General features: G+C 39.3%; 1 protein-coding gene across 6 annotated transcripts in view; it reads right to left on the bottom strand.

Moving 5' to 3' along the window:
* Window positions 1-26,389, bottom strand: part of ZNF521 (zinc finger protein 521) — a 297,172-nt gene that overhangs the window by 143,221 nt on the left and 127,562 nt on the right. For all 6 annotated transcript variants that reach the window (XM_064294636.1, XM_064294637.1, XM_064294633.1 and 3 more), the window contains one exon: window positions 22,754-26,106. In XM_064294636.1, the coding sequence (XP_064150706.1) occupies window positions 22,754-25,666 (2,913 nt within the window). In that variant the 5' untranslated portion in view covers window positions 25,667-26,106. The remainder of the gene's footprint in view (window positions 1-22,753; window positions 26,107-26,389) is intronic.

Below are 26,389 nucleotides of genomic sequence, written 5' to 3'. Positions count from 1 at the left end.
GAGAATTATATAAAAGTGCTTAGTACTAGGCCTACCATGTAGTACGCCTGCATTAAGCAGTAACTACCTTTATTACTCTTTACCTGACAGGTTATTACAGGGATAGAATGATATACTATAGGAACTCTCTGGCATAACAAAGATACTTTTCAAAGGTTAGTTCTTGCCCTTTTGGGTGGAAGTGGAGACCATATGAAAACTTCTCCAAACCAGAACCCACTAATTTAGATTTTATGACAATTAACAAGGGTGAAACAAAAGTATATTAAATAATGCTTTAAAAAATTAATAATATAAAGAGAATCATAGGTTGGTGACAGGGTTGGGGGTCAGGGGAGGAAGAGGAAGAAAGAGAGGTTCAACCTAGCTAGGAAAGTAAGCTGTTTTCAAGGACGATAACAATATACATTACTGTTTTAAGAGTGAATCTATTAATTACAAATGAGATATGTGTTTAAGATCAGTAGCACCTTTACTTGGCAGTATTTTATTGGCAAGCAAAAGGATACATGTGAGTGAAAGTAATAAACCTGCAGCTTTCCACAGACACTTAATACTCCAGACATTTTACTAATTTAGGCTGGTCATTTTCCAAGTCCTTCTGAATTAGTGTGAAAATAAGTCACTGAACAGAGAAGGGAAAATAAGTACCCTCAGTGAAAGCTACTAATGATGAAAAGCTTGCCCAAATAATCCACTGAAAACCACAATCACTAATTTTCTATTTTTAACTCATAGTAGTTAAAAGAAGGACATCATTGTCTCAGAGATCTGGTTAATGCCCTAAGATAAAGACTACAGCACTTCACACAATGCCTGGTACATGGTACCAAAGAGAGATTAGACATGATCCCTAAATTCAAGGAGTTAAAATTGAGGAAAGAGAACACACAAACACTGAACTCTTCACAGTATTCTGCCTAAACGATACGACAGCACAGTCCTGGACCGCGCACCTACATTAGCGTATGGTAAAGCAAAGACAGCCTTGAACACATCAGATGGAGCTGGAAACAGCTCCCTGGGAGAGAGAAGACTTGATCCGGCTGAAAACGGGGGTAATTTCCTTGAGTTCAAAACTAAGTTATGAAGCACCTACTGCATGCCAGACAAGTTGGGGTACTTGAAGGAATGAAAAGGGCAATTCAGAAAACAAACAGGGTTAAAGAAGACGGCTTCTGGCCAACTGACTGAACAGGAAAAAGAGAAGCCAGACAACAATCTAGTAAGAAGGTACCTGGAAAAAGATTGTTTTAAATAGCTTCATCAAAATTTTTTTCTTTTAATTTTAGACAAATTCTACTCAGGCCAATAAAGTGCTAAGGAAGAAAAAAAAAATATTAGGCCAGTTGATTTTTTACAAATAAAAGCCAAAACTCCATAAATTTAAGCTACTATTAACCTCAATATTAAAGGGGGAAAAAAAGTAGGACTTTTTTTTTTTTCCCTAGCTTTCCTTGGATCCGGACACCCTGGTGATGTAGTGGTTAAGTGCTATACTGCTGCTAACCAAGAAGTTGGCAGTTAGAATCTGCCAGGCGCTCCTTGGAAACTCTATCGGGCAGCTCTACTCTGCCCTATAGGTTCACTATGAGTTGGAATCGACTCGACAGCAGTGGGTTTGGTTTGGGTGGTTCCTTGGATTCTCTTTGAATAGATAAAATCACATTAAAATATTATTTCCAAAGGTATCAATAGTCAAAAATCAGGAAATCACTGTCTTCAGAAAAATATGATTAGCATTCCTTAAAAAATGAAACCCAGTGTCAGTGACGGAGTCATTGCCATGAATTATACAAAACAAATCCTATGTTAGAAACTTATTACCTTGAAGATTAAGAATCTTGTTCTTCAGTTTAAAATTGTCTACCAACACATTTCCCTAAAATTTGCCTTTCTATGTATTTGAAAGGAGCCCTGGTGGCATAGTGGTTAGGCACTCTACTGCTAACCGAAAGGTGGGTGATTCCAACCCACCAGTTGCTCCATGGAAGAAAGATGTGGCAGTCTGCTTCCGTAAAGACTACAGGCTTGGAAACCCTATGGGACAGTTCTACTCTGTCCTATGGGATAGCTATAAGTCAGAATTGACTCGACAGCAATGAGTCTTATATATCTGGACTTAATGTTTAACATTAAAAGCTGAATCTAAGCCTGTAGTTTCCCATGAAGAGATGCTCACTTATTCATCTCTGCTATCTTCTTTTCTCCTGATTCATATTTTGGAGTCTCTTTCAAGGAACCTGTTTTATCTCCCCCACTGCACAGGCCACTAAGACTCCCCCAGGTAAGTTATCTTCACTTAGATGATCTCATTTAATGTTACAGGTTCAGTTGTTTATTTCTATACCATAGCCAATCTACCTTAGTCAAATTTCCTATATTTTTCCATATACCCGGCAGTCAATAAATTTCATTTACTGATTGTTGAACAATCTAGCGAGTCATCCTACACCCATCACCTTCATCACAAGGTAGCACGTCGGTGCCTTCGTGAAAATCTCTCTACTACCTCACATAACACAAGAAATCAGTGAACTGGAAGAGGCTGAATAAGATAGGCTAATTTGATGCTGTAGTCAAGGCAAAAATTTGCCTAAGCATGATCAGGACATAGAATTTGCCTCCGGTTACTCACGGCTATAATATTTTTTAGTTCCTACTTTGAAGGGATTTATGATTCATAGCAAATTACAGGTTAACTTTCTATATTGGCTGTTAGGTTAACTTCCCTAACATTCAAGAAAGATAAAGAATACAGGGGTGGAGAAAAATAAGTGTTTAAATAATGATTCTTTTATAAACATAAATCTCAACAGGAAAAGAAGTCAGAAGTCAAATTAGAGTCTATTTTCCTCATTAATCATTCCAAATATATAATGATTGTTTTCACTTTAAAAATCAATGAAAACTTCCTCCTGTCTTACTGTTGCCAAAATGAGGAGCTATGATTGATAGGAGCCCTGGTGGAACAGTGGTTAAAGCGCTCAACTGCTAATTGAAAGGCTGGTGGTTCAAAACCAGCAGCGGCTCCATGAGAGCTGTGAAGATTTACAGCCTTGGAAACTCTATGGGGTTGCTATTAGTCAGAACTGACTAGAAAGCAGTGGATTTTTTTGGTTTTTATGATTGGTAGAAATCAGGCATATGGAGTTGGGGAGACGAAGGAGTCGGGACATTAAACAGCATATAGCATCAATAAATGCATCAAATATCCATATAGCGAAATCCTGAAAGTTGGATCATATGAATTACAATCCCCTCATAAATCAGGACAAAGTTTTGTGAGGCAGAAAAAAAATATCTTAGAACACATTAAGAAATATTTTCTTAAGTATGTTACTTCTGCCCTAAAAGTAAGTTGAAAAGTTAGATAGGTTTATTAGCTCATTATGAGTACTTGGTACCATTTACTAAAGAGCTGACATAAATGCCAAAATGGTAACATAAGAGCTTTATATCAAATCGATCATAAATATTTATTTTTGATTCTCCTACAATTCATTCCATGTTTCATCAGAATTATTTCAATACAACTGATCTATCTCCTAAAAGGGCGATCAGCTCTTCACAGGTAAGTGGGGACTTTGTTTCATCCACTGTTGTATCCATTACAGTACATATTGCAATTATTTACACATAATAAATTAATACATACCAATGACTAGACCTGTTAATTAAAAAATAATCTTTTCTTTATCCTACTTCTCTTTAGATGAAGGCTCCTGTGGAGTCCCAGTTATTATTCCTTTATTTTTATTCCCAATGTACCCTTTCAGCTATCCTTACTGTCAAAGGAATATTTGACGTTGTGGCACTGTTATGCCTTCCCTATAAAACGTACTCGCTCTTAATTTGGTCATTCCAGTTACCTACGTGTGTGCCGAAATTACCCTTGTCCTGCATCACTCTATCTCCATTGACTCTTACTTCAAGTCTCTGCATCCCACAGCAGTTCTTTTTTGCTTCTCCCATTCTCTATTTTCATTTTAGGTTTCTACCTTCTCTGGTCCATCCCTTCCACTTGAACAGCTTTCCTACTGATGCATGTCAGACCACCCTTGTCCTCTCCTTCAATTCCTTCTAAAACCACACCTGCTCCATAAAGCCTGTTAGTAATTACACCCACACAACGCTGTGGGTGTTTCCTTTATTATTCCTGTTGTTTGTGCTCTCAGTAAGTTTTGTAGGGTAAAGGTGTGTTTCCTTCCCTTCACCTATTTTAAAACATGCTGTGTGGTTAGAATATATATAAAGGTATAAGTGGCAGGATTCTTTTAACCTCTTGATTTAATTGAAATTATTGGCTTTCTTTAAATTGTTCCTCATTTGTTATTCCAGACATATTACAAAAAAAATTTAATGCCCCATATTTTTTATATTTTCAAAGGTTCAAGCATATGTGGAGCTAGAGTGCCCTGGAGTTTTAGAATTGAAAGGGCCAAGCGAGCTCATCTGTGGCAATTTCCTCAACACAGAAAGTGACGTCCAGACAGATAAAGTCACCTTGCCATGACAAACAGAAGGTGACCAACACAGCAAGCCTAGAACTCCAGGCCACCATGAACATACTCATATTTTTATGGTATGGAAGTACATTTACAAAACGGAATTGCTAGTGATTGCCACCACTCATCTGTCAGTTTTCAAACTGTGGTGGCTTATATGTTACTATGATGCTGGAAACTATGCCACCAATATTTCAAATACCAGCAGGGTTGCCCATGGTGAACAGGGAAGTGGGGAGTCAAAGCAGCACTGGCATTGAATTTGGAATCAGAGACAGGTAAATATCAATGTTGGCTTCGCTGATTACTAGATGCATGACCTTGGGCAAGTATTGGAACCTCCCAGCCTCATTTTCCTTATTAGTGAAATGGGACTTGTGATGCCTACCTGATAAGGCAGTGATCCTGACTGCAGGGCTCTGTCCCTTAGAGCTGGACCCACCTCTGTCCTCTGTCCATCTTGTGGTCACCTCTGTCCAAGTGCTTGTCATATTAGGCTGAGACTGTTCGTTTTCATGTCTGTCCTTCTCACTAGACCTGCAGGTGTTACCTTTGTTTTTCGGGGCGGCGGCGGGGCATGACCCTACTAAGTAGATGATGAAAGCCTGGACACTCTCCTCATAAAAATACACATATGCTTATAAACACATGAACATGTAATTTGCCTAAAACTTCACAGGAGTCATAGGAGCCAGGCGAGAACTCTGGGCCAGTGTGTTTACACAGTGCACGGCACATGAATCCCAATCAGAGTATGTTTGTTGAATGTTGAATAATTTCCAAGATGCTTTCCAGCCCTATAATTCTGGAATTCAATTCTATCCGAAGGCATTTGCTGAGCACTTATTGTGCTGAAGGCCCTGAACTTGGTTCTGTGGAGAATACAAGGCCATAAATTTTGCTCACAAGATGGGAAATACACAAAAATGCCTACATCAGCGAATCAAGGTGGTAGGATCAGAGTCATCTGAAGTCTCCTTTACCTACTCAAACAACTCCTGGGAAAGGCCTGATCTTGGAGTCCCTACAAGGGGAGGCTGCTGGGACTGACTATGAGGAAAGGAGCAAGAGTGCTTCGGACAGGGGCTGGGTAGCAGGTGGGAAGACAGCATAGTGAGAAGGCCTTTAGCAGCCTGGTCCAGAAGCACTGCTACCACTCTTGGTGCTAGCGCCGAGATTCAAAGGCTGGGCTAACACGTGTTTATATCCCCACGACACTTGATAAACTTATTTTAACAATGAAAAAACAGGCTTCAGGCTCACAGCCTCTTGCAAGTATGACTACATAGTTAGAATTAGTAAAGCATTATTTTGTATTCATTGTATTACTTTTATATTCACCTTTCGACTTACATTTACCTTCACCATAAGTAGATGATACTCTCCTTATGGTTCTGATTATTTTTCTTTTGTTTTTAAATTTTAATTAAATATTAAGTACTTCCAGAAAGAGTACTTATAACATGTTGTTAGATGCCACTGAGTGGGTTCTGACCCTACAGGACAGGACAGAGTCAAACTGCCCTATAGGGTTTCCAAGGAGTGAACAGTAGATTTGAACTGCAGACCTTTTGGTTAGCAGCCAAGTTCTTAACCACTATGCCACCAGGGCTCCACTTACAACATAGGTAATGTATAAAGAGTAACTATTATACAAATACCTGTGCGCTGGTTCCCAGCTTAGTTTCCTCTGTGGCCCTCCCAGATAATCCATTATTCTGTCTGAATTTACATTCCCTGTTTTACTAACGAGGATAAAATATTTTCGGTTTACTGTATAGCTCAGTCGTCTAGCACTGCTATAACAGGAATACCCCACGTGGATGGCTTTTAACAAACAGAAATTTATTTTCACAGTCTAGTAGGTTACAAGTCCAAATTCAGGCTGTTGGCTCCAGGGGAAGGCTTTGTCTTTCACCTCTGGAGGAAGCTCCTTGTCCTCAATCTTCCCCTGGTCAAGGAGCTCCTCAGGTGCAGGGACCCCAGGCCGAAAGAAAGCCCTCTGCTCCTGGTACTACTCTCTTGGTGGTATGAGGTCCCTAACTCTTTGCTTGCTTCCCTTTCCTTTTATCTCTTATAAGATAAAAGGTGGTGCACGCCACACCCCAGGGAAATTCCCTTTACTTTGGATCAGGGATGTGACCTCAGGAAGGGTGTTGTAACCCCATCCTAATCCTCTTTAACATAAAATTACAATGGCAAAATGGAGGACAACCACACAACACTGGAAGTCACAGCCAAGGCAAAATGATACACACATTTTGGGGGGACATAATTCAACCCATGACACTGGACCTTCAAGTTTCCTGTTTATGAAATGCTTGTTCATTCACGTTAATTTTCTTATTTGGTGACCTGTGTTTTCTTATTAACATGTAGGTGTTCCTTATACATTTTGGGGGAAAAAAGATTATAATAGCATCTCAGTGAAACTTACTTTCCTTTGGATAATCTCTATCTTGTTCTGTGGGATAATACCACGTCATATTCATTATGACAAATGTATTAGAAATTGGCTGTACAGTAGGACAAATCCTCCCTCTTTTCTTTTGCTTCAAGAGTGACTTTACTATTCTTGACCTTTCATTTTTGCTTAAACATTTTAGAATCTGCTTGTCAAGTTCTCAAAAGACTAAAAAAGTAAATTTTTGAAGTTGTTGAGTGTTCCTACCCATGAACACATTGTATCTAATCATTTATTTCAGTCTTCTTCAATATCTTTCAATAATGTTTTATCATTTTCCACATAAATGTCTTGCATACTTTATTAGATTTCTCAGTCTCTAATTTTTTGTGCTTTTTATAAACGGGGCTATTTTCAAACTGTATTTTCTGTTTTTTTGCTGCTGCATAAAAATTCAGGTGACTTGTATGAATTGACTTGGAACCCAGCAACTTTACTAAGGTTTTATGTGCTATGTTAATTTCTCTTTAGGTACTCTGGCTATTGTTTTATAGACAAATACGTGACCTGCGTGTAACAATTTAATTTATCCTTTTTCTATTTTTGTGTTTTTAAGTTTTTATTTTTTTAATTGTGCTTCAGGTGAAAGTTTACAGCTCAATTTCGTTTCTCATAAAAAAATTTATGCATACACTGCTAAAAAAAAAAACAAAAAACCCAACTGCTATGTGACCCTAATTGCTCTCCCTATAATGCGACTGCACATTCCTCCTTTCCACCCCGGATTTCCCATGTCCATTCAACCAGCTCCCCTCCCTTTCTGCCTTCCCATCTCGCCTCCAGGCAGGAGCTGCCCATTTAGTCTCATATATCTACTTGAACTAAGAAGCACACTCTTCATGAGTAACATTTTATGTCTTATAGTCCAGTCTATTCCTTGTCTGAAGAAGTGGCTTTAGGAATGGTTCTAGTTCTGAGTTAACAGATACTCTGGGGACTATGTCTTTTGGGGTTTCTCTAGTCTCAGTCAGACCATTAAGTCTGGTCTTCTTACTAGAATTTCACTTCTGCACCCCACTTTCCTCCTGCTCCGTCAGGGACTCTCTGTTGTGTTCCTTGTCAGCGCAGTCATTGGTGGTAGCCAGGCACCACCTAGTTCTTCTGGTCTCAGGCTGATAGAGTCTGGTTTATATGGTCCCTTTTGTCTCTCGGGCTAATATTTTCTTTGTGTCTTTGGTGTTCTTCATTCTCTGCTCCAGTTGGGTTGGGACCAATTGATGTATCTTACATGGCCGCTCGCTAGCTTTTAAGACCCCAGACACCGCTTACCAAAGTGGGAGACAGAACATTTTCTTAATAAACTTTCTTACACTAATTGACAAATTGACGCAGAAGTCCCCAGAACCCCACCCCTGCTATACTGTCCCTCAAAGTGTTTGGTTGTGTTCAGGAACTTCTTAGGTTTTGGTTTAGTTCAGTTGTGCTGACTTCCCCTATATTGTGTGTTGTCCTTCCCTTCATCTAAAACAATTCTTGTCTACTATCTGGTTAGTGAATTCCCCTCTCCCTCTCTCTCCACCCTCGTAACCATCAAACAATGTTTTCTTCTCTGTTTAAAACTTTTCTTGAGTTCTTGTAATAGTGGTCGTATACAGTATTTGTCCTTTTTGACTGACTAATTTCACTCAACATAATGCTTCCCAGATTCATCCATATTATGAGATGTTTCTCAGACTCATCTTTGTTCTTTATCTTTGCACAGTATTCCATCGTGTGCCTATACCATGATTTGTTTATTTATTCATCCCTTGATGGACATCTAGGTTGTTTCCATCTTTTTGCTATTGTGAACAGTGCTGCAATGAACCTGGGTGTGCATGTATCTATTCGTGTGATGGCTCTTCTTTCTCTAGGATATATTCCAAGGGGTGGGATTGTTGGGTCGTATGGTACTTCTATTTCTAGCTTTTTAAGGAAGTGCCAAATTGATTTCAAAGTGGTTGTACCATTTTACATTCCAGTCAGCAATGCATAAGTGTTCTAGTCTCTCCATATCTCTCCAATATTTATTATTTTGGATTAATGATAGCCTTGTTGGGGTGAGATAGTATCTCACTGTAGTTTTGATTTGCATTTCTCTAATGGCTAACGATTGTAAGCATTTCTTCATATATCTGTTAGCCGAATGTCTTCTTTGATGAAGTATCTGTTCATATCCTTTGCCCATATTTTAAATGGGTTATTTGTCTTTTTGTGGTTGAAGTTTTGCAGGATCTTATAGATTTTAGAGATTAGGCCTTGATCAGATATGTCATAGCCCAAAACTTTTTCCAAGTCTTTAGGTTGTCTTTGTATCCTTTTGGTGAAGTCCTTTGATGAGCATGTTAGATTTTTAGGAGCTCCCAGTTATCTAGTTTCTCTTCTGGTGTTTGTAAACTGTTATGTTCTGTATTCTCTTCATGCCATGTATTAGGGCTCCTAGCATTGTTCCTATTTTATCTTTCATGATCTTTATCGTTTTAGATTTTATATTTAGATCTTTGATCCATTTTGGGTTAGTTTTTGTGCATGGTGTGAGGTATGCGTCTTATTTCATTTTTTTTTTGCAGATGGATATCCAGTTATGCCAGCACCATCTGTTAAAGAGGCTGTCTTTTCCCCATTTAACAGACTTCGGGCCTTTGTCAAATATCAGCTGCTCATAGGTGGAGGAATTTACATCTGGGTTCTCAATTCTGTTCCATTGGTCTATGTATCTGTTGTTGTCAGTTCCAGGCTGTTTTGACTACCATGGCAATACAATAGGTTCTAAAATCAGAAAGTGTGAGGCCTCCCACTTTGTCCTTTTTTTTCAGTAATGCTTTACTTATCCAGGGCTTCTTCCCTTTCCATATGAAATTGGTGATTTGTTTTTCCATCTCATTAAAAAATGTCATTAGAATTTGGATTGAGATTGCACTGTATACGTAAATCCCTTTGGGTAGAATTGACATTTTCACAATGTTTAGTCTTCCTATCCATGAGCAAGGTATGTTTTTCCACCTGTTGTTGTTGTTAGGTGCTGTTGAGTTGGTTCCGACTCATAGTGACCCTATGCACAACAGAACGAAACACTGCCCGGTCCTGCGCCATACTTACAATTGTTATGCTTGAGCTCATTGTTGTGGCCACTGTGTCAATCCACCTCATTGAGGGTCTTCCTCTTTTCCACCGACTCTGTACTCTGCCAAGCATGATGTCCTTCTCCAGGGACTGATCCCTCCTGACAACATGTCCAAAGTATGTAAGAGGCAGTCTTGCCATTCTTGCTTTTAAGGAGCATTCTGGTTGTACTTCTTCTAAGACAGATTTTTCATTCTTGATTTGTTCATTCTTTTGGCAGTCCATGGTATATTCAATATTCTTCGCCAACACCACAATTCAAAGGTGTCAACTCTTCTTTGGTCTTCCTTATTCATTGTCCAGCTTTCACATCCATATGCTGCTATTGAAAATACCATGGCTTGGGTCAGGCGCACCTTAGTCTTCAGGGTGACATCTTTGCTCTTCAACACTTTGAAGAGGTCCTTTGCAGCAGATTTGCCCAATGCAATGCATCTTTTAATTTCTTGACTGCTGCTTCCATGGCTGTTGATTGTGGATCCAAGTAAAATGAAATCCTTGACAACTTCAATCTTTTCTCCATTTATCATGATGTTGCTCATTGGACCAGTTGTGAGGGTTTTTGTTTTCTTTATGTTGAGGTGTAATCCATACTGGAAGCTGTGGCCTTTGATCTTCATTAGTAAGTGCTTCAAGTCCTCTTTACTTTCAGCAAGCAAGGTTGTGTCATCTCCATAACGCAGGTTGTTAAAGAGTCTTCCTCCAATCCTGATGCCCCGTTCTTCTTCATACAGTCCAACTTCTTGGATTATTTGTTCAGCATACAGATTAAATAGATATGGTGAAAGAATACAACCCTGCCACACACCTTTCCTGACTTTAAACCGATCAGTATCCCCTTGTTCTGTCTGAACAACTGCCTCTTGATCTACGTAAAGGTTTCTCATGAGCACAATTAAGTGTTCTGCAATTTCCATTCTTCACAGTGTTATCCATAGTTTGTTATGATCCACACAGTCAAATACCTTTGCACAACCAATAAAACACAGGTAAACACCCTTCTGGTATTCTCTGCTTTCAGCCAGGATCCATCTGACATCAGAAATGATATCCCTGGTTCCACGTCCTCTTCTGAAACTGGCCTGAATTTCTGGCAGTTCCCTGTCGATATACTGCTACAGCCGTTTTTGAATGATCTTCAGCAGAATTTTGCTTGTGTGTGGTATTAATGATATTGTCCTATAATTTCCACATTCAGTTGGATCACCTTTCTTGGGAATAGGCATAAATATGGATCTCTTCCTATCAGTTGGCCAGGCAGCTGTCTTCCATATTTCTTGGCATAGATGAGTGAGCACCTCCAGCGCTCCATCTGTTTGTTGAAACATCTCAATTGATATTCCATCAATTCCTGGAGCCTTGTTTTTCGCCAATGCCTTCAGAGCAGCTTGGACTTCTTCCTTCAGTACCATAGGTTCCTGATCATTTTCACAATGTTTAGTCTTCTTATCCTTGAGCAAGGTTATGTTTTTCTACCTATGTAGGTTTTTTTGGTTTCTTGCAGGAGTGCCCTGTAGTTTTCTTTAAATAGGTCTTTTACATCTCTAGTTAGATTTATTCTTAAGTATTTTATCTTCTTGGGGGCTAAATTGTAAATGGTATTGATTTGGTGATTTCCTCTTCAAAGTTCTCTTTGTTGGCATAGAGGAATCCAACTGATTTTTGTATGTTTACCTTGTATCTTGATACTTTGCTGAAATCACCTATTAGTTCCAGTAGTTTTCTTGTGGATTCCTTGGGGTTTTCTGTGTATAAGATCATATCATCTGCAAATAGGGATACTTTTACTTCTTCCTTACCAATCTGAATGCCCATTAGCTTTTTCTAGCCTAATTGCTCTGGCCAGAACCTCCAGCACAATGTTTAACTTATTGTTATTTTATCTTACTGTGCTGGTTAGATCACCCAGCAGACATCTTTTGCCTTATTAGTGATTTTAGTTGTAAAATATTAAATGCACAAAAATTTACATACTAATTATGATGTCTGCCAAAGAAAATGTTTCTTATAAAGGGAATTCCTACCTATTACTAGTAAGTGTTCTTTTTAAATCATGAAAATATGATGAATTTTAGCAAAGTTTTTTTTCTGCAACTACTGAGATAAACATAATTTATCTCCTTTATTCTGTTAATGTGATGAATTAAATTAATTGATTTCCTAAGGGTGAGCCCACCTTGTACTTTTGTAATAAATCCATTTTAACTATTATGTATAATCTTAGTGGATTTATTTTGTTTAAAATAATAAAATGTAAAATCATGAGTAAAACTGGCCTAAATTTTTCTTTCTCTTACTGTATGTGTCTGATTTTGATATCGAAATTATAATAGACTTATCAAATGAATTAGAGTGTTCCATTTTCTGGCACAGTTTTGGAATTAGGTATATGTTTAGAAGAACACACTTGTAAAGCCATCTGGGTCTGGTATTTTCATTATGGGCAGATTTTCAACAATTTATTAAGCTCTTTAATGATTATGGAATCATTCTACCTCTCTTTTTTTCCTTAAGCCAGTTTCAGTAACTTATTTTATCCTAAGGCTGTTTCTATATCATCTAAATAGTCTAGCTATTAGCATAAAGTTACTCATAATATTCTCTTATTGTTTTAGAAAAAATTTTAATCATGCAGTAACATACATATAAACCCGCTGCCATCAAGTCAATTCTGACCCTATAGGACAGAGTAGAGTTGCCCCATAGGGTTTTGAAGGAACGGCTGGTGAACTCAAACTGACAACCTTTTGGTTAGTAGCCAAACACTTACATCACTGCGCCACCGGGCTCCAACATACATATAGTGAACTGCAATCATCTTAAATCATAGCTTGAAAAAATTTAACATATGTATACACCAGTACAACCACCATCTGGATCAAGATATAAAACATGACAAGCACCCAGAAGACACCCTCTTGACCCAGTTGATACTACCTCAAAGGTAACCACCATAACTTCAATCATCATAGTTTCACCCAATCTTAAACTTTATATGACTGATGCACGTAGTAGTATGTGTTTGGTTCCTTTTCTCAACATTATATATGAGTCCTCCAGGTTGCTGCACAGTAGTAGTTCATTTTTCTTTATTGTTGTGTAGTGTTCAGTTAATGGTAGGAATGGAACGAACTCATACTATTATACAAATATACAGATTCATAAGCATAAAGCTACTATGAATACTCTTGTTCATAGTAAACATATGCACTCATTTTTCTTAGATGCAAACTCACGAGTAGAACTGATGGGTCATGGAACAGGCTGGTATTGAGTCCTGGTGGCACAGGGTTAAAAACTCAGCTGCTAATCAAGAGGTTGGCGGTTTGAACCTACCAGCCACTCTACAGAAGAAAAATGTGGCAATCTGCTCCCGTTAGGAAACCCGACAGGGCGGTTATACTCTGTCTATAGTTGCTAGAGGTCAGAATAGGCTCAATGGCAGTGGGTTTTTTTTTTTTTTTTTAAACACTGTCAATAGTTTTTCAAAGTGATTGTAATAAATTATACTCCCGTAGTAAAGTAAGAGAGTTCCAGTTGTCTTCATTCTCACAAAAAAATAATTCTTCAGTTTTTATTTTTAGTCATCCTGATATATATATATAGTAGTTCTCCTACTGTCTTTTTAATTTCTGCATATATAAAGTTATGGCTCTCTTTTTTATTACTAATATTAATTTGTTTTTTTATGTAATTAATCTCACCAGATATTTGTAAATTTTGTTAGTCTTTTTAAAAAACTAACTTTTTACTTTGGCCTCCTTGTTTGTTTTGTATTTTACTACTACTTGCCCTACAGGGCAGTTCTACTCGGTCCTATAAGGTTGCCATGAGTCGGAATCAACTTGACGGCAATGGGTTTGTGCTTAGCTATACATTATTTTTCTTTCTTTTACTTTTTTTAGGGATTTGTTTTATTGTTTGGTTCCTAATGCCTTAAGTTGAATGATCAGCTCATTAATATTGTACATTTTTATTTTCTACTATAAAACATATTAAAATTTTCTAGTACTCTCCCTCTAAGTAATACTTAAGCTACATCTCATGAGTTTTTGAAATCTTTCAGTTGCAAGCATTTTTAAATTTCTATTTTTATGCTCTTTTTTTTCTGTGTGGTTTTAATTTTAAAATTTATGGAATTAAAAAAAAATACCTTTTATTTGTATTATGATCAGAGAATGTGATTTGCGTGATCCTAAAACTTTTAAATTTGCTGAGACTTGCTTTATGATCATAAGAGAATGAAGGAGACCAGTTAGTCTACAATCCTAAGACTTGGCCAAGAGAGAGGATACTGGAACTAACAATGGAAAGGTAAATAGAAGGGACATTTCAGAAGAAGAATCAACAGCACCTGGTGAGTAACTGATCCAAAGGTCAGGAGAATGAAGAAGATATGAGATATAAAGCTTCAGGCCAGAATGGCCAGGAGCAAGATGACTAACACTGAACAAAATTGGAAAGAAAAGAAATCATGATTTGATTGAAAAACCATGAGAATGTCTAATTGGTAATGTTAAAGAGTTAGCTGAAAATCTAAGACTGGGACTTAAACAGAGGTTGAAAATTGAAATCTGATATCTTAGTCATCTGTATAGGATAATAATTAGGTAACAGAAAACGAGGTATGAGGGGAGAAGAAAGAGAAGAATAAAACCTTTAGATATATGCACACTTAAAAGGTGGGGGAAATGTGTAAATAAGGTGACCCTGCAATTTAGGCATTTTTAAAGTCTTTGGCAAGATTTTCATTTGTAAGCTGCTAATTCTGTATTAATACAAAGTACATCTAACAGAAACGACATCTACATTACACGGTGGGTAGAGCAAAACAGTAATAAGAGATCTAGATTGTAGCTTTCAATTTTCCTTTATTGCTCACAACCATTTGAAGTAGATATTTACTAATCTCCACCTCAACAATTTTAGCCAAGTGTAAAAGCTCCTCCTAGATAGGATTCTGCCAGTACCTAGGATGATTCTAAGCTCTTTTGGTCTAGGACCCCTAGGACAAATATCATGTGCAACTCAAGATTGACGGCCGTATACAACAACAAAAACATTCCGATTTCTGAATTTCATATGTTCTAAAGGAACACTGTAACACATTAGCAAAAAATCCACAAAAGTACAAAAAAAAATCCAAGGATGGTTCAAACTCCCTGAAGGACCAAATTACTGGACTAGGGGCTGGGGACCATGGTCTGGGGGAACATCGAGCTCAATTGGCATAACACAGTTTATATAGAAAATGTTCTACATTCTACTTTGGTGAATAGCATTTGGGGTCTTAAAAGCTTGTGAGTGGCCATCTAAGATACTTCACAGGTGCCACCCCATTTGGAGCAAGGGAGAATGAAGAAAATCAAAGACACAAGGGAAAGATTAGTCCAAAGAACTAACAGACCACAACTTCCACCAGGCTGAGTCCAGAACAACTAGATGGTGCCCAGCTACCATCACCAACTGCTCTGACAGTTATCACAATAGATGGTCCCAGACAGAGCTGGAGAAAAACATAGAACAAAATTCTAACTCACAAAACATACCAGAATTACTGGTCTGACAGAGACTAGAGAAACCCCAAGATTACAGCCCCTGGACACCCTTTTAAGTCAGTACTAAAGTCATTCCTGAGGTTCAACTTTCAGCCAAAGATTAGACAGGTCCATAAAACAAAATGAGACTAAATGGGCACACTAGCCCGGTGGCAAGGACAAGAACGCAAGAAGGGACAGGAAAGCTAGTAATGGGAAACTCAAGGTCAGGAAGGGGCAAGTGTTGATATATCGTGGGGTCAGCAACCGATGTCCCAAAATAATGTGTATTAATTGTCTCATGAGAAACTAATTTCCTCTGTAAACTTTTATCTAGAGCACAATTAAAAAAAAAAAAAAATCCACAAGATGGTAATGGCAGCAAATTCAATGTGTGGGGCAATGATAAGTACATGGGACCGGGGACAAAGAGAATGGATATGAAGCAGCTGCTTCCATGTTCCATACCCTGATATCTATGTCAGGGTCCTTGACCTCCTGTTCTAGTACACTGTAGGTACCAAATGAACACTGAACATAACAACAACAAATCTGGAAGCAGACTGGGCTTGGCAAAGCAACTCAGTCTATTTCAAGAACATACTGCATCTTACAAATGTATTTGGTCATATACTATTTCTACTTAATTTTTAAATACTGTTTAATTAGAGGGAGTTGAACCATTTTATGTTCTTTTTACATTTTTAACTTAGCCAACTTAGAATCAGCAATTTGAAATAAAAAACTTTGGAAGATTTTTTTCTGCCTCATTTGGAGATTCTTTTACATGTAAAACAAAACTGAACTCTCAATTTTTAATAGGCTATGAATTCTCACCACGTACATTTCCATTTTCAGTACAAGTTCCATGAAGAAAGAATATTGATTCTAAAACATAAAACAGATCCTTATATTAAAGGTGATTTTTGAATTGTTAGAAACTTCAAGCTTTTTACCTTATTTTAATATTTTTATATCAAACCTAACTTTAAAGTATTTAAGTACTTCTAGGTAAAATGATCTATATCTCTATGTATTAATTCCTAAGAGGGAGTAAACTCCTTTTTTTGTCACTGTGAAGTAGTTATACTATGTCAATTTATTCAACTAATATTTACTGAGCCCTAGGGCATTGGCGGTTCAGCGGTACAGTTCTTGCCTTCCATGTGGGAAGACCATAGTCAATGCACCTCAAGTTCAGCCACCATCCATCAGTGGAGGCTTGAGTGTTTTTATGATGCTGAACACCTTTCAGCAGAGCTCCCAGACTAAGATGGACTAGGAACAAAGGTCTGGCAATCTCATTCCAAAAATCAACCAATGAAAACCCTATGGATCACAAGAGTCCGGCCTGCACAACTTGCCCTAAGTATTAGATATTATATAAAACTGACTAAGTTTTTGGCCCAAAGAATTCATGGGAACAGAAAAGAAATGTGAACAGGTATCTATAAAATAATGTAGCAATTATGGTATCGTATTTACTACATATTGCATACACAAGGCATTCAAGGGGAAGGAAGATATTTGTGGTGGGAAGAGAGAGTCATTGTAGGCCTAATAGAGTAGTTATCTTCAAATAAAGAGTCAGTTGGACAGGCTCATGGAAGACCGAGGGCAGTCAGGAGAGAGAGTATTCTAGGCCAAAAAGACAGGATAGCCTTAGTGAGGCACAAAAGCAGTGTGTTATATGTGGATTAAATATAAATCAAACCCACTGCCATCAAGTCGATTTCAACCTATAGTGACTCATAGAATGGAGAAGAACTGCCCCATAGGGTTTCAAATCTTTACAGAAGGAGACTGCCACATCTTTCTCCCAGGGATCAGCTGCTGGGTTTGAACTACCAACCTTTCAGTTAGCAGCCGAGTGCTTTAACCGCTGTACCACCAGGAATTAATTATAGTACTTCTTGACACAAAATAAAGTGAAAGGTCAGAAAAGGAGGTGAAATTTTATACAGGGACAGGGCCTGAAGGGTTTTATATTTCACAACAGATTATTACATCGTCCTACAAGGATAGGGAGCCTTGGTGGCACAACGGTTAAGAGCTTGGCTGCTAACCGAAAGACCGGCAGTTAGAATCCACCAGCCACTCCATGGGGGAAAGGTGTGGCAGTCCGCTTTCATAAAAATCACAGCCTTGGAAACCCTATGCAGCAGTTTTACTCTGTCCTATAGGGTCGCTATGAATCAGAATGGACCCGATAGCAATGGGTTTTGTTGTTGTTTTTATCGGGATACAGGTGCAGAGCACTTAAAATGTTTCAAACAGGGTCAGACATGCTACTGAGATTTGTGTTATAGATGACTGTTCTGGCACCTATGTGAAGATGGACTTGAAAAATGGTTAGAGTCAGAGGAACCAATTAGGAGGCTGCTTCAGTAGTTTAGTGAAAGATGATCAGAGGTGGAACTCAGACTATGGTAAGAAGATGGAAAGGAGAGGACTGATTCAAGAAATACATACGAGCTGAAACTGAGATGGCTTGATAGACTAACCGAATGTGGAGGAAAAGGAAGAGACTAAGAGGATTAATGGATCAACAAGTGAAATAGAAAATATAAGAGAAGAAGATTTGCAGAAAGGATGATGAGTTCAGTTTTGGAGCCGCTGAGTTGGAAGTTCATGGGGTCATGTGAATGGATGTCCACCTGCCTACTGTAGATCTAAGGCTCAGTGGAAAGGTTAGTGTTGGAGGTACCATCAAAAAAACAAACAAAACACAACTACTTTATTGAGGTGTAATTCACGTACAAAAAAATCACTCATTTTATGTGCCACCTGGTAGCTAATGATGAATGTAGATCATGTAACCATCACCACTATCAAGATACACAACATTTCAATAACCCCTAAAATCTTCTGTGCCATGGATACGCTACCTGGAGGACTGTCAGTATACAGGTAGTAGGTACAGCTATGGAAGTAGATGAGAACACAGAAAGTGTGCAGAATGACAGCAGCAGCAGAAAAGACTGACTTGTAGGAAGAAGGACAGAGGACATTCGGAGAGGTAGGAAGGGAATCAGGAGGAAAGATAAGGCTTCAATAAAGAGTAACAGCCAATAGTGTCAAGTAGAAGAGTGAGTAAACTAGCGTAAGTACTCTAAAAAAGGGCATTGCATTGGTCAATTAGGTCAGCAGAGACCCGAGAGAAGGCAGTTGCATCAGAGTGGTGGAAGCAGAAGACCACTTATAGCAGGTGGAAGAGATGAATGGCAAGAGAAAATAAGACAGCAATACTAAGAGGCTTTTATGAAAAGGACCAAGACTGTAGCTAGAGTTAAGTGTCAGCTGAATTATGGAAAGAGAATCTTCAATTAGTAGTTGAAGAGAGCTAGACTCTCAACTCTCGCCCACTACTTACTAGCTGTGTGATGTTAGACAAATCTTAATTTACCTGGGTCTGGATCCTTGTCTGTAACATAATGGCTGAACAAAATGATCGTCATTGTCCTTCTAGCTCTGACCCTGTGGCCTTGTATGGGCACCCAGCAACATGGAGATAATCAGTAACCCTGGCAAGAGCTGTATCAGTGGACTTGGTAGGGGTGGTGTCTGCTGAAGTGTGTGTAAATAATTCCTTGGCAAAATCTAACTATGAAGGGTCCTGGGGAAATGCAGGCAGAATGGCACATACTTCCAATATCAATCATAGAACTTCAAAGACAGGAGACAACGTTTTGAGGTCCAGTTGGGGCAACACCTCACCAGATAGCCAGTTGAGTGTCAAAGCACTCCAGAAGAACAACTAAGATCTATTCAACACACACTACACGTTGGTAACTTACCTGGTGCTTTATGGGTGGAAAAAGTTAGATGGCCAGTATTTTTCCTGCCTCAAGTTATTGCTACTATTTATGAAAACCAGGCTCTGATTACAATAATCGTAATTTATGTGTAAATTTACATCATTTTTTACTCAATCTTTGCAGGGCAAAGGGAAATACATAAATTCCCCAATATATATTATGCAGAACGTCTCCACTGCAAATTTAAGTAAGTCATCATAGGATCTGGGCACAAAGAAAAATTATTTTTCAAATTTGGAAAGTGTTAAGCAGAAGAAATGGGGTTCGGATTCAGATCTTCTATTTTCAATTCCAAATCTCTGCACTACCTGACAGCTAGCTACTATTATCCTTCTTTGAGTGTCATGTATCTTGACTTTCAGCCATTTGCTAGAGTGTATGTTTTTATATAGTACTCATTCTTCCCTAGATTTACATGTAAATTTAAAGCCCTTTTAATTAGGTAGTCCAGTCTCATTCAAATAACACCCTTTCCTGTCTTTGAAAGATACATACCAGTATCTACTAATATCCTTTGATCGTAAATCATGATCCAGAAAACTCTAATCCTGTTCTTGACAATATCTATACATGCAGGTTTTATTATCTCCTGTGGTCTTCTTTTGCCTTCTAAAGTCTCAATCCTCAGCAAGAAGAAACGATGAAAATACCGCCTACACTGCTAAGGCCTTCAATTCCCACCTAAGACACTGAAGCCAATACACATACACACCATACTTCTTTTTGGGATAAAATTTATTCCCACATCATATAATACCTGCCTGTTGCAAAAACTTATACCTAATCTGGTTAAAGACTTAGACAAAAATAACCATAATATGAAGTCATAGAAGCTTAACTAAGCCAACAATGAATATAAACAAATGAATTTTTATTGTGTCTTTTTCTTGCTAACATTATTCTTAACTGTTGTGAAACTCTATACACGTTTAGATCATTCACCATGTCAAGGCCAAATAATATCGGCCACTATATGTTTTCAACTATGGAGGGTATCAGGAAAGAAGCAGGCGCACATAATTTTCTGACTTAAATAACATAATGAAGAAAAAATGATGATGAAGATGTTGAACGAATTAGGCAACTTTTGAGACACAAAAGAAAATTTACAAGTGAATTCTAATATCTGGTTAACTAAGGGAATAGCTACAGCTTTTATTATCAGGTGTAATAGTGAGGTACCCTTGTGCATAAAGAGTCATTCTTGATCCTAAGAAGACCAAAAAAAAAAAACCCCACTCTTTTAAAAATTAAAATAAACAAGCACTTTAAAAATATTTTAAATATTATTCTAAGTACAGGATAGCAGTAAGTTTTCTAATTATCATCAAGATTTTAGGTAGAACAAAAGACATGCCTTAAGGATAAATTTTCCTAATCAAGTAGCCCTAACCAAATTAACACAGTGCAAAGACTATTCATATGCATTTTATCTTAAATGGTGTAATTTATAAATATCACAAGATGTAAACCATGAACAGATACAAAGAAACAGGCACAGAGCTTTCCATAAACGATCTACTAAGAAATAAGTGAGCCTAGTTTTGCTCCATTTTAAATACATACACACCAACACATACACAAACAGAGTGATCTTTAATCATTTTTATATAATGTTTAAATTAAACAGAAATATACAATTCCTCTAGACACGTTAAGCACTGCAAAAAAAAAAAAAAAAACTGGGGGAAGTAATTTGGTGTAGAAACATTATTTTAAAAATTCTTGTTTTTAAAAAAGCCATGATACATTTTGGAGACAACTGGGAAATTTGAATATGGACTTCCAGTCCATATTCAAAAAATTATCTGGCTAATTTACTTAGCTAATGATATTATGGTTAAATAGGAAAACGTCCTCATTATCAGGAGATGTCGTGTATCTTCAACTTTTATCTGACTCAGGTGAATAAACAATGGTTTCAGAAAGGGAAAATATAAACGTGGTAAAACGTTGACACCTTAGAAATCTGGGATACGGATACACACACACACACTTATGTTCATTATGTTATTTCTTTAAAAATTTTCTATAGGCTTAAACATTTTAAAAATAAGAAGTTAGAAAAAATAATTTATTTCATATGGTTGTAACTACCAATATTTGTTTCAAAAGAAACTACTGGATCTAACACGAGTCATAAGCCATTATCAAAACTGTATTCTTCCAACTGTCCCTGTCAGTTTGAAAGACGTTACTTATTTAAATGAGAAAAGTTCAGATTCACTGGGGGTAGGAGAAAGAAAAGCAGCTTCAAAGTTGGGGAGTTTGCCTGTAACAGATGCCACAGTTCATGAAGGCTGCTCCCTATCAGTCTTCTCAGCTCTCCCCTACCAGATGACTGATGGCTATCTGCAGGGAGACGCAAGGGGGCCTCCAAGACAGTGTGCATGTAGAGGGAAGATAAGAAAATGCACTGACCCCAAACTGAAGGGAGATGCATTTCCCTGGGGTTTTCATTTGGATGGACGGTCAGATAGGGGCAGGTAGGAAAGAGGAAAGACCTATTAGAAACCAGGTGATAATGCATAAAGAAATCATATTAAAATGAACCAGCCTCTGCTCAGCTTCAAGAAATGATGACTTACAACACTTTCATTTTAAAAGAACTCGTTTCTTGTACTCACTGTGGCAAAGAAAACATGAAACTACTCTTCAGCGAAGGAAAAAAAACTGTTTTCTCAAACTTAAACCCAGAGAGTGAAGAGTCAGGGAGAGTGCCTTTCAACAGAAATGGGGCATGTGGTGCTTAATAAATGCAGGGGGTTCTGAAAAATGCTGTTGTGAGAAAATACTTCCATCACTATGCAAAAGACAAAAGCAGTGAATGTTGATCACATGGTACTAAAAAGCCACCCTTGCCAAATTTGTTATTCACATATAAATATATATACACACATATATATATTCTTTTTCATTTACTCTGAAAGTTAGCATGTTGGCTCAGAGTACCTTACTTTCACGTCATTATCTCTCTGCCATACACACAAGCCATAGCTGGGGATTTCAACGCGCGGTGAAGCTATGCTGAGATTCCAGACCTCAGTGGTGCTGGCATGAGTGCCGGTCTCTTCAGTCATAGAGAAGACAACAATATCCTAGGGAGACTGGAATTAGTCCTATTTTGCACCATTCAAGCCAAAATGCTGCTTATCAAGAAGCAAGTAATTGCTAGCTAATGGCTACGGGGAGAAAAAAACAAACATCACATTTCAATCGAAGCATCTCTTCGCACATCACAATAAATAAAGCTGGGGAAAGTACGAACATATAGTAGGGACAGTTTCTTGAGGTTAAATGGCAAACATTAAAAAGGCAAATTACCTCGTCCGACTGGGAGGGGCTGATTCTGGGCATTGGTGATACCTGTGGCGTTTTCAACTGTGTGCTGTTGCTATCTGGCACGAGCTCTCTGTGGACGCTTTGGATGTGGTTCTGGAGTTCACTTTCAGATTCAAACTTAACATTGCAACTGGAGCAGCGCGTCTTTAGTCCCCCTGCCTTGCCTTTACCCTCAATGGCACTCAGATTCTCATTTTGGCCCAAGCCTGGTCTATTCGTGCCGGGAGGGATGTTGATGCCTGGACTACCACTTTTACTGAGATTCACACAGCCAGCACACAGACCATATGGCAGACCATTGATGTCAAGTTTCACCAGATCTTGCTTTGAACGGAATTCTTTGAGGCAAGATGCGCACTTGTACAGTTTTTGGACGTGCTGGCCACGCCCCGTGGTCTGCACTGCTGACCCATTCCCTGTCTTTTGCATGTGGAATGTCCCATGGATTTTCAGTTCCAAGGTGGAGGTCACCGTCTGCATGCATACCACACAGCGAAATCCCGTTAGGGAATTTCTCAAGTCAGGGTGCATTTGGCAATGCTCTAGGAACTCCTCTTCGCTCTGGAGAGGCATCTTGCAAATTCGGCAGTTTCCAGTATCGAGACTCTTACTATGTGTCACTTTGTGTTCAGTAAGAGTTAAGAGAGAGGGAAAGCGCTCTCCGCAAATAGGGCACATGTAGTGTTTGACAGGTCCTAGGTGGGTCTGCATGTGTTCACGGAGGCCGTTTTCAGAGAAGAAGGTTCGAGAGCACACGTTACACTTGTAATTCCCTTTGATGAGCTCGGCTTTCTTCTTCACAATGGCACTTTCCCCGGGTCTGATGTTGTGGTCTCGCAGCTGGTGGTTCTGCAGCAGAGTCTCCATTGTGTAGGCTGCTCCACAAATGTCGCACCCGTACATGGGCTCAGAGGTGTCCACGTCTTCTTCGCTCCCATCGTGACTGTTGTGGGACTCCTGGCTGTTGGTCAGCAAGGTCTGGAGCTCTACCTCCTCCTTCTGCACTTGCTCAGAAGCTCCATTGGTTCCACAGTTGGGAGTCTTGGTTTCAAATACGCAATGCTTCTCCCGCAGGTGTTTCTCCAGCAGGATGATCGCGTGGAACGCTTTGCTGCAGAACTTGCAGTTGTACTTCTTACTGTGGGTGGTGATGTGGCACTGGAGCTCTACCTCCGTGCCAAAGGACTCGCCACAGAAAATGCACTTGTGCACTTTTCCTTGATTTTCCAGGTGGTTGTGCTTCACGTGGAGCTGCAAGTCGGTCTCGTTGCGGAAGTCCCAGTTGCAAGACGTGCACCTGTAGACTTTCTTTTCGTTACTGTGCTTCACAGCCAAGTGGAGCTGAATGGAGACTTTTGAGTCAAAAACCTCTTGGCAAAGGGTGCAACGGAAGAAGACAAAGGTGTGCATATCCAGCAGGTGTTTCTGAAGGTCATCCACTGACGTGAACTGCTTATCACAACTCTCACAGATGTAGTATGTGGAGGTGATCATAAAATGAATGGTGACATGCTTCAGCAACGATTCCTGGTTGGGGAATTCCTTGTTACACTGAGGACAGGTCAACTTGGGAAGCACGGTGTCAAGATGAGTTTTTAGGTGAGTCTGAAAGCTGTCTAGGGACGTGTACTTAGCACCACACTGATTACAGATATATTCTCCTGCCGGACGCGGGGGGGCACCTCCCACCGCCTGCATCATTTTGAGAGATGTCTGCTCAATGGCCACAGGAGACAGTGGGCTCAAAGCTCTGGATTTCTTCCCATTGTGAATATAATTCAGGGCTAAGGGAATGTTTTTATGATTCTCTTTGATATGTTTGTTCAGTTTAAGAACGCTGTTGAATATTGGCGAATTTGTACAATAGGAACAAGAATAGACTTCTACTACGGGTTCTTTTGGAGTCCCAAGCACTGGAGACCCAAATCGGGAGCCACTGAGGTCACAATGGACCTGTCTTATATGCTCTTCAAGGGAAGAGTCAGTGAGAAATCCCATGTAGCAATGGGGACAAAAGAATGCATTACTATCCTTAGCTGCTGGGTTTGCAAATCCATGAGAACATCGGATATGTTCCTGAAGAGTGTTGAGGTCATTGACAACTTCAGAACAGAAGTTGCACTGGTAGACTATGGCAGGCATCGCAGAGACAATCAGACCTGGGTCCTGAGCTTCATGCACTTGTTTAAGATGTTCATTCAGGTTGTAGAGTGAGGGCAATACTTCCAAGCAATACTGACAAATATGGGCCTGTTCTGGCTTATCTAGATGCATAGTTTTCAAGTGAATCTGCAGAACTGCAAGACTTGAGAACAACTGTTTGTTGCAGTAAATACAGCTGTAGGTAACCTTTGCTTGTTTACTTGAGGGACCAGTCAGGTCAGAGGTTTGCTGAGCTGCCCGCTTCCTCCCTCGACTCTTTGGGATCGGCGGGGCAGCTTCCACCATTGTTGAGCTGTCCACGGAGAGGTTGGAATCTGGAGTCGTGCTGGACACGGAGGTGTAGCCCACCGTGACCAGAGAAGGGCTGTTGCTGTGGTTGCACGACTCCGGTTGCTGGTGACTGTCCATGTGGCTGTAGAGTTCCTCAACACTGTGAAAACTTTCTGAGCAAATGCTGCACATGTTCTTCTTCTCCCCGCTATGCACCTGCTCCATGTGGTTCATCAGGGAGGTCTCTTCCACAAAAAGCTCGTGGCAGTAGACACACTGGAGGGCCGCCCGGTCCTCGTTTGGGGAGCACTCGGGGTGGCACTCCGCAATGTGCTTCTGGAGGTCTTCTGGGAAGTCAAAGCCTTCCTCGCACTGACTGCACTTCTGAGTGTCCTTCATTTTCCAGTCCTCCATCCTGGAACCAGACTGGGAGCCGTCCTTGTTCCTCTCATGAACCTGCATATGTCCGTGTAAGGAGCTAGAAGAGAGGAAGCCACGGCGACAAATGGCACATTTATATGGCTTGTTGGATGTGTGAGTCTTTAAGTGGATCTTCAAGTGATCACTTCTGGAGAACGCAGCATCACACTCACTGCAGTGGTACTTCTTGTCCCCGGTGTGGAGTTTTATATGGCGATCCCGGCTCCGCTTGTGTTTGAACAGCCTACTGCAGTAGGTGCATTTGAAAGGCAGTTTGTCACTGTGACTCTGCTCATGGTGCTTTAGGTAGCTGAGGCGGCTAAACGACTTGTCACAGAATTGACATGGATATGGAAGTCCAGGGCCACCTTCTTCCTCTCCAAAATCGCAACCTTCTCCATGGCTAGGGGAAGTCTGGTCCTTGCTAGAAGGTGAGGAAGCAGGCCAAGAACAGGTGGGATCGTCTTCAACATCCACTCCATCTGCAACAAGAAGCAATGGAACAATTCATTCTACGTGTTGATAATTCAAGAATGAGTTTACTGCACCATTTCAACAAGCAGATGGTTGGATTGTCTAGAACCTTCCAGAAAAAAAAAAAGAGGAGGGAATATTTGATGGGGACATTGTAAAATCTGAGCCCAAAAAGCTTTTATTCTACATTGATTTTTTTTTTAAACTGGGTTGTAAAATATAAAAAGATATTAAATAGTTCTATGTCTAAATTACCCTTTTATTACTTGTTATCATTTTTCCTTAGTAGCA

Source organism: Loxodonta africana, chromosome 11 (assembly GCF_030014295.1).
Source record: "Loxodonta africana isolate mLoxAfr1 chromosome 11, mLoxAfr1.hap2, whole genome shotgun sequence".
Taxonomy (NCBI): domain Eukaryota; kingdom Metazoa; phylum Chordata; class Mammalia; order Proboscidea; family Elephantidae; genus Loxodonta; species Loxodonta africana.
Note: the sequence above shows the minus strand (reverse complement) of the source record. Positions and strands in the feature narration are given on the sequence as shown.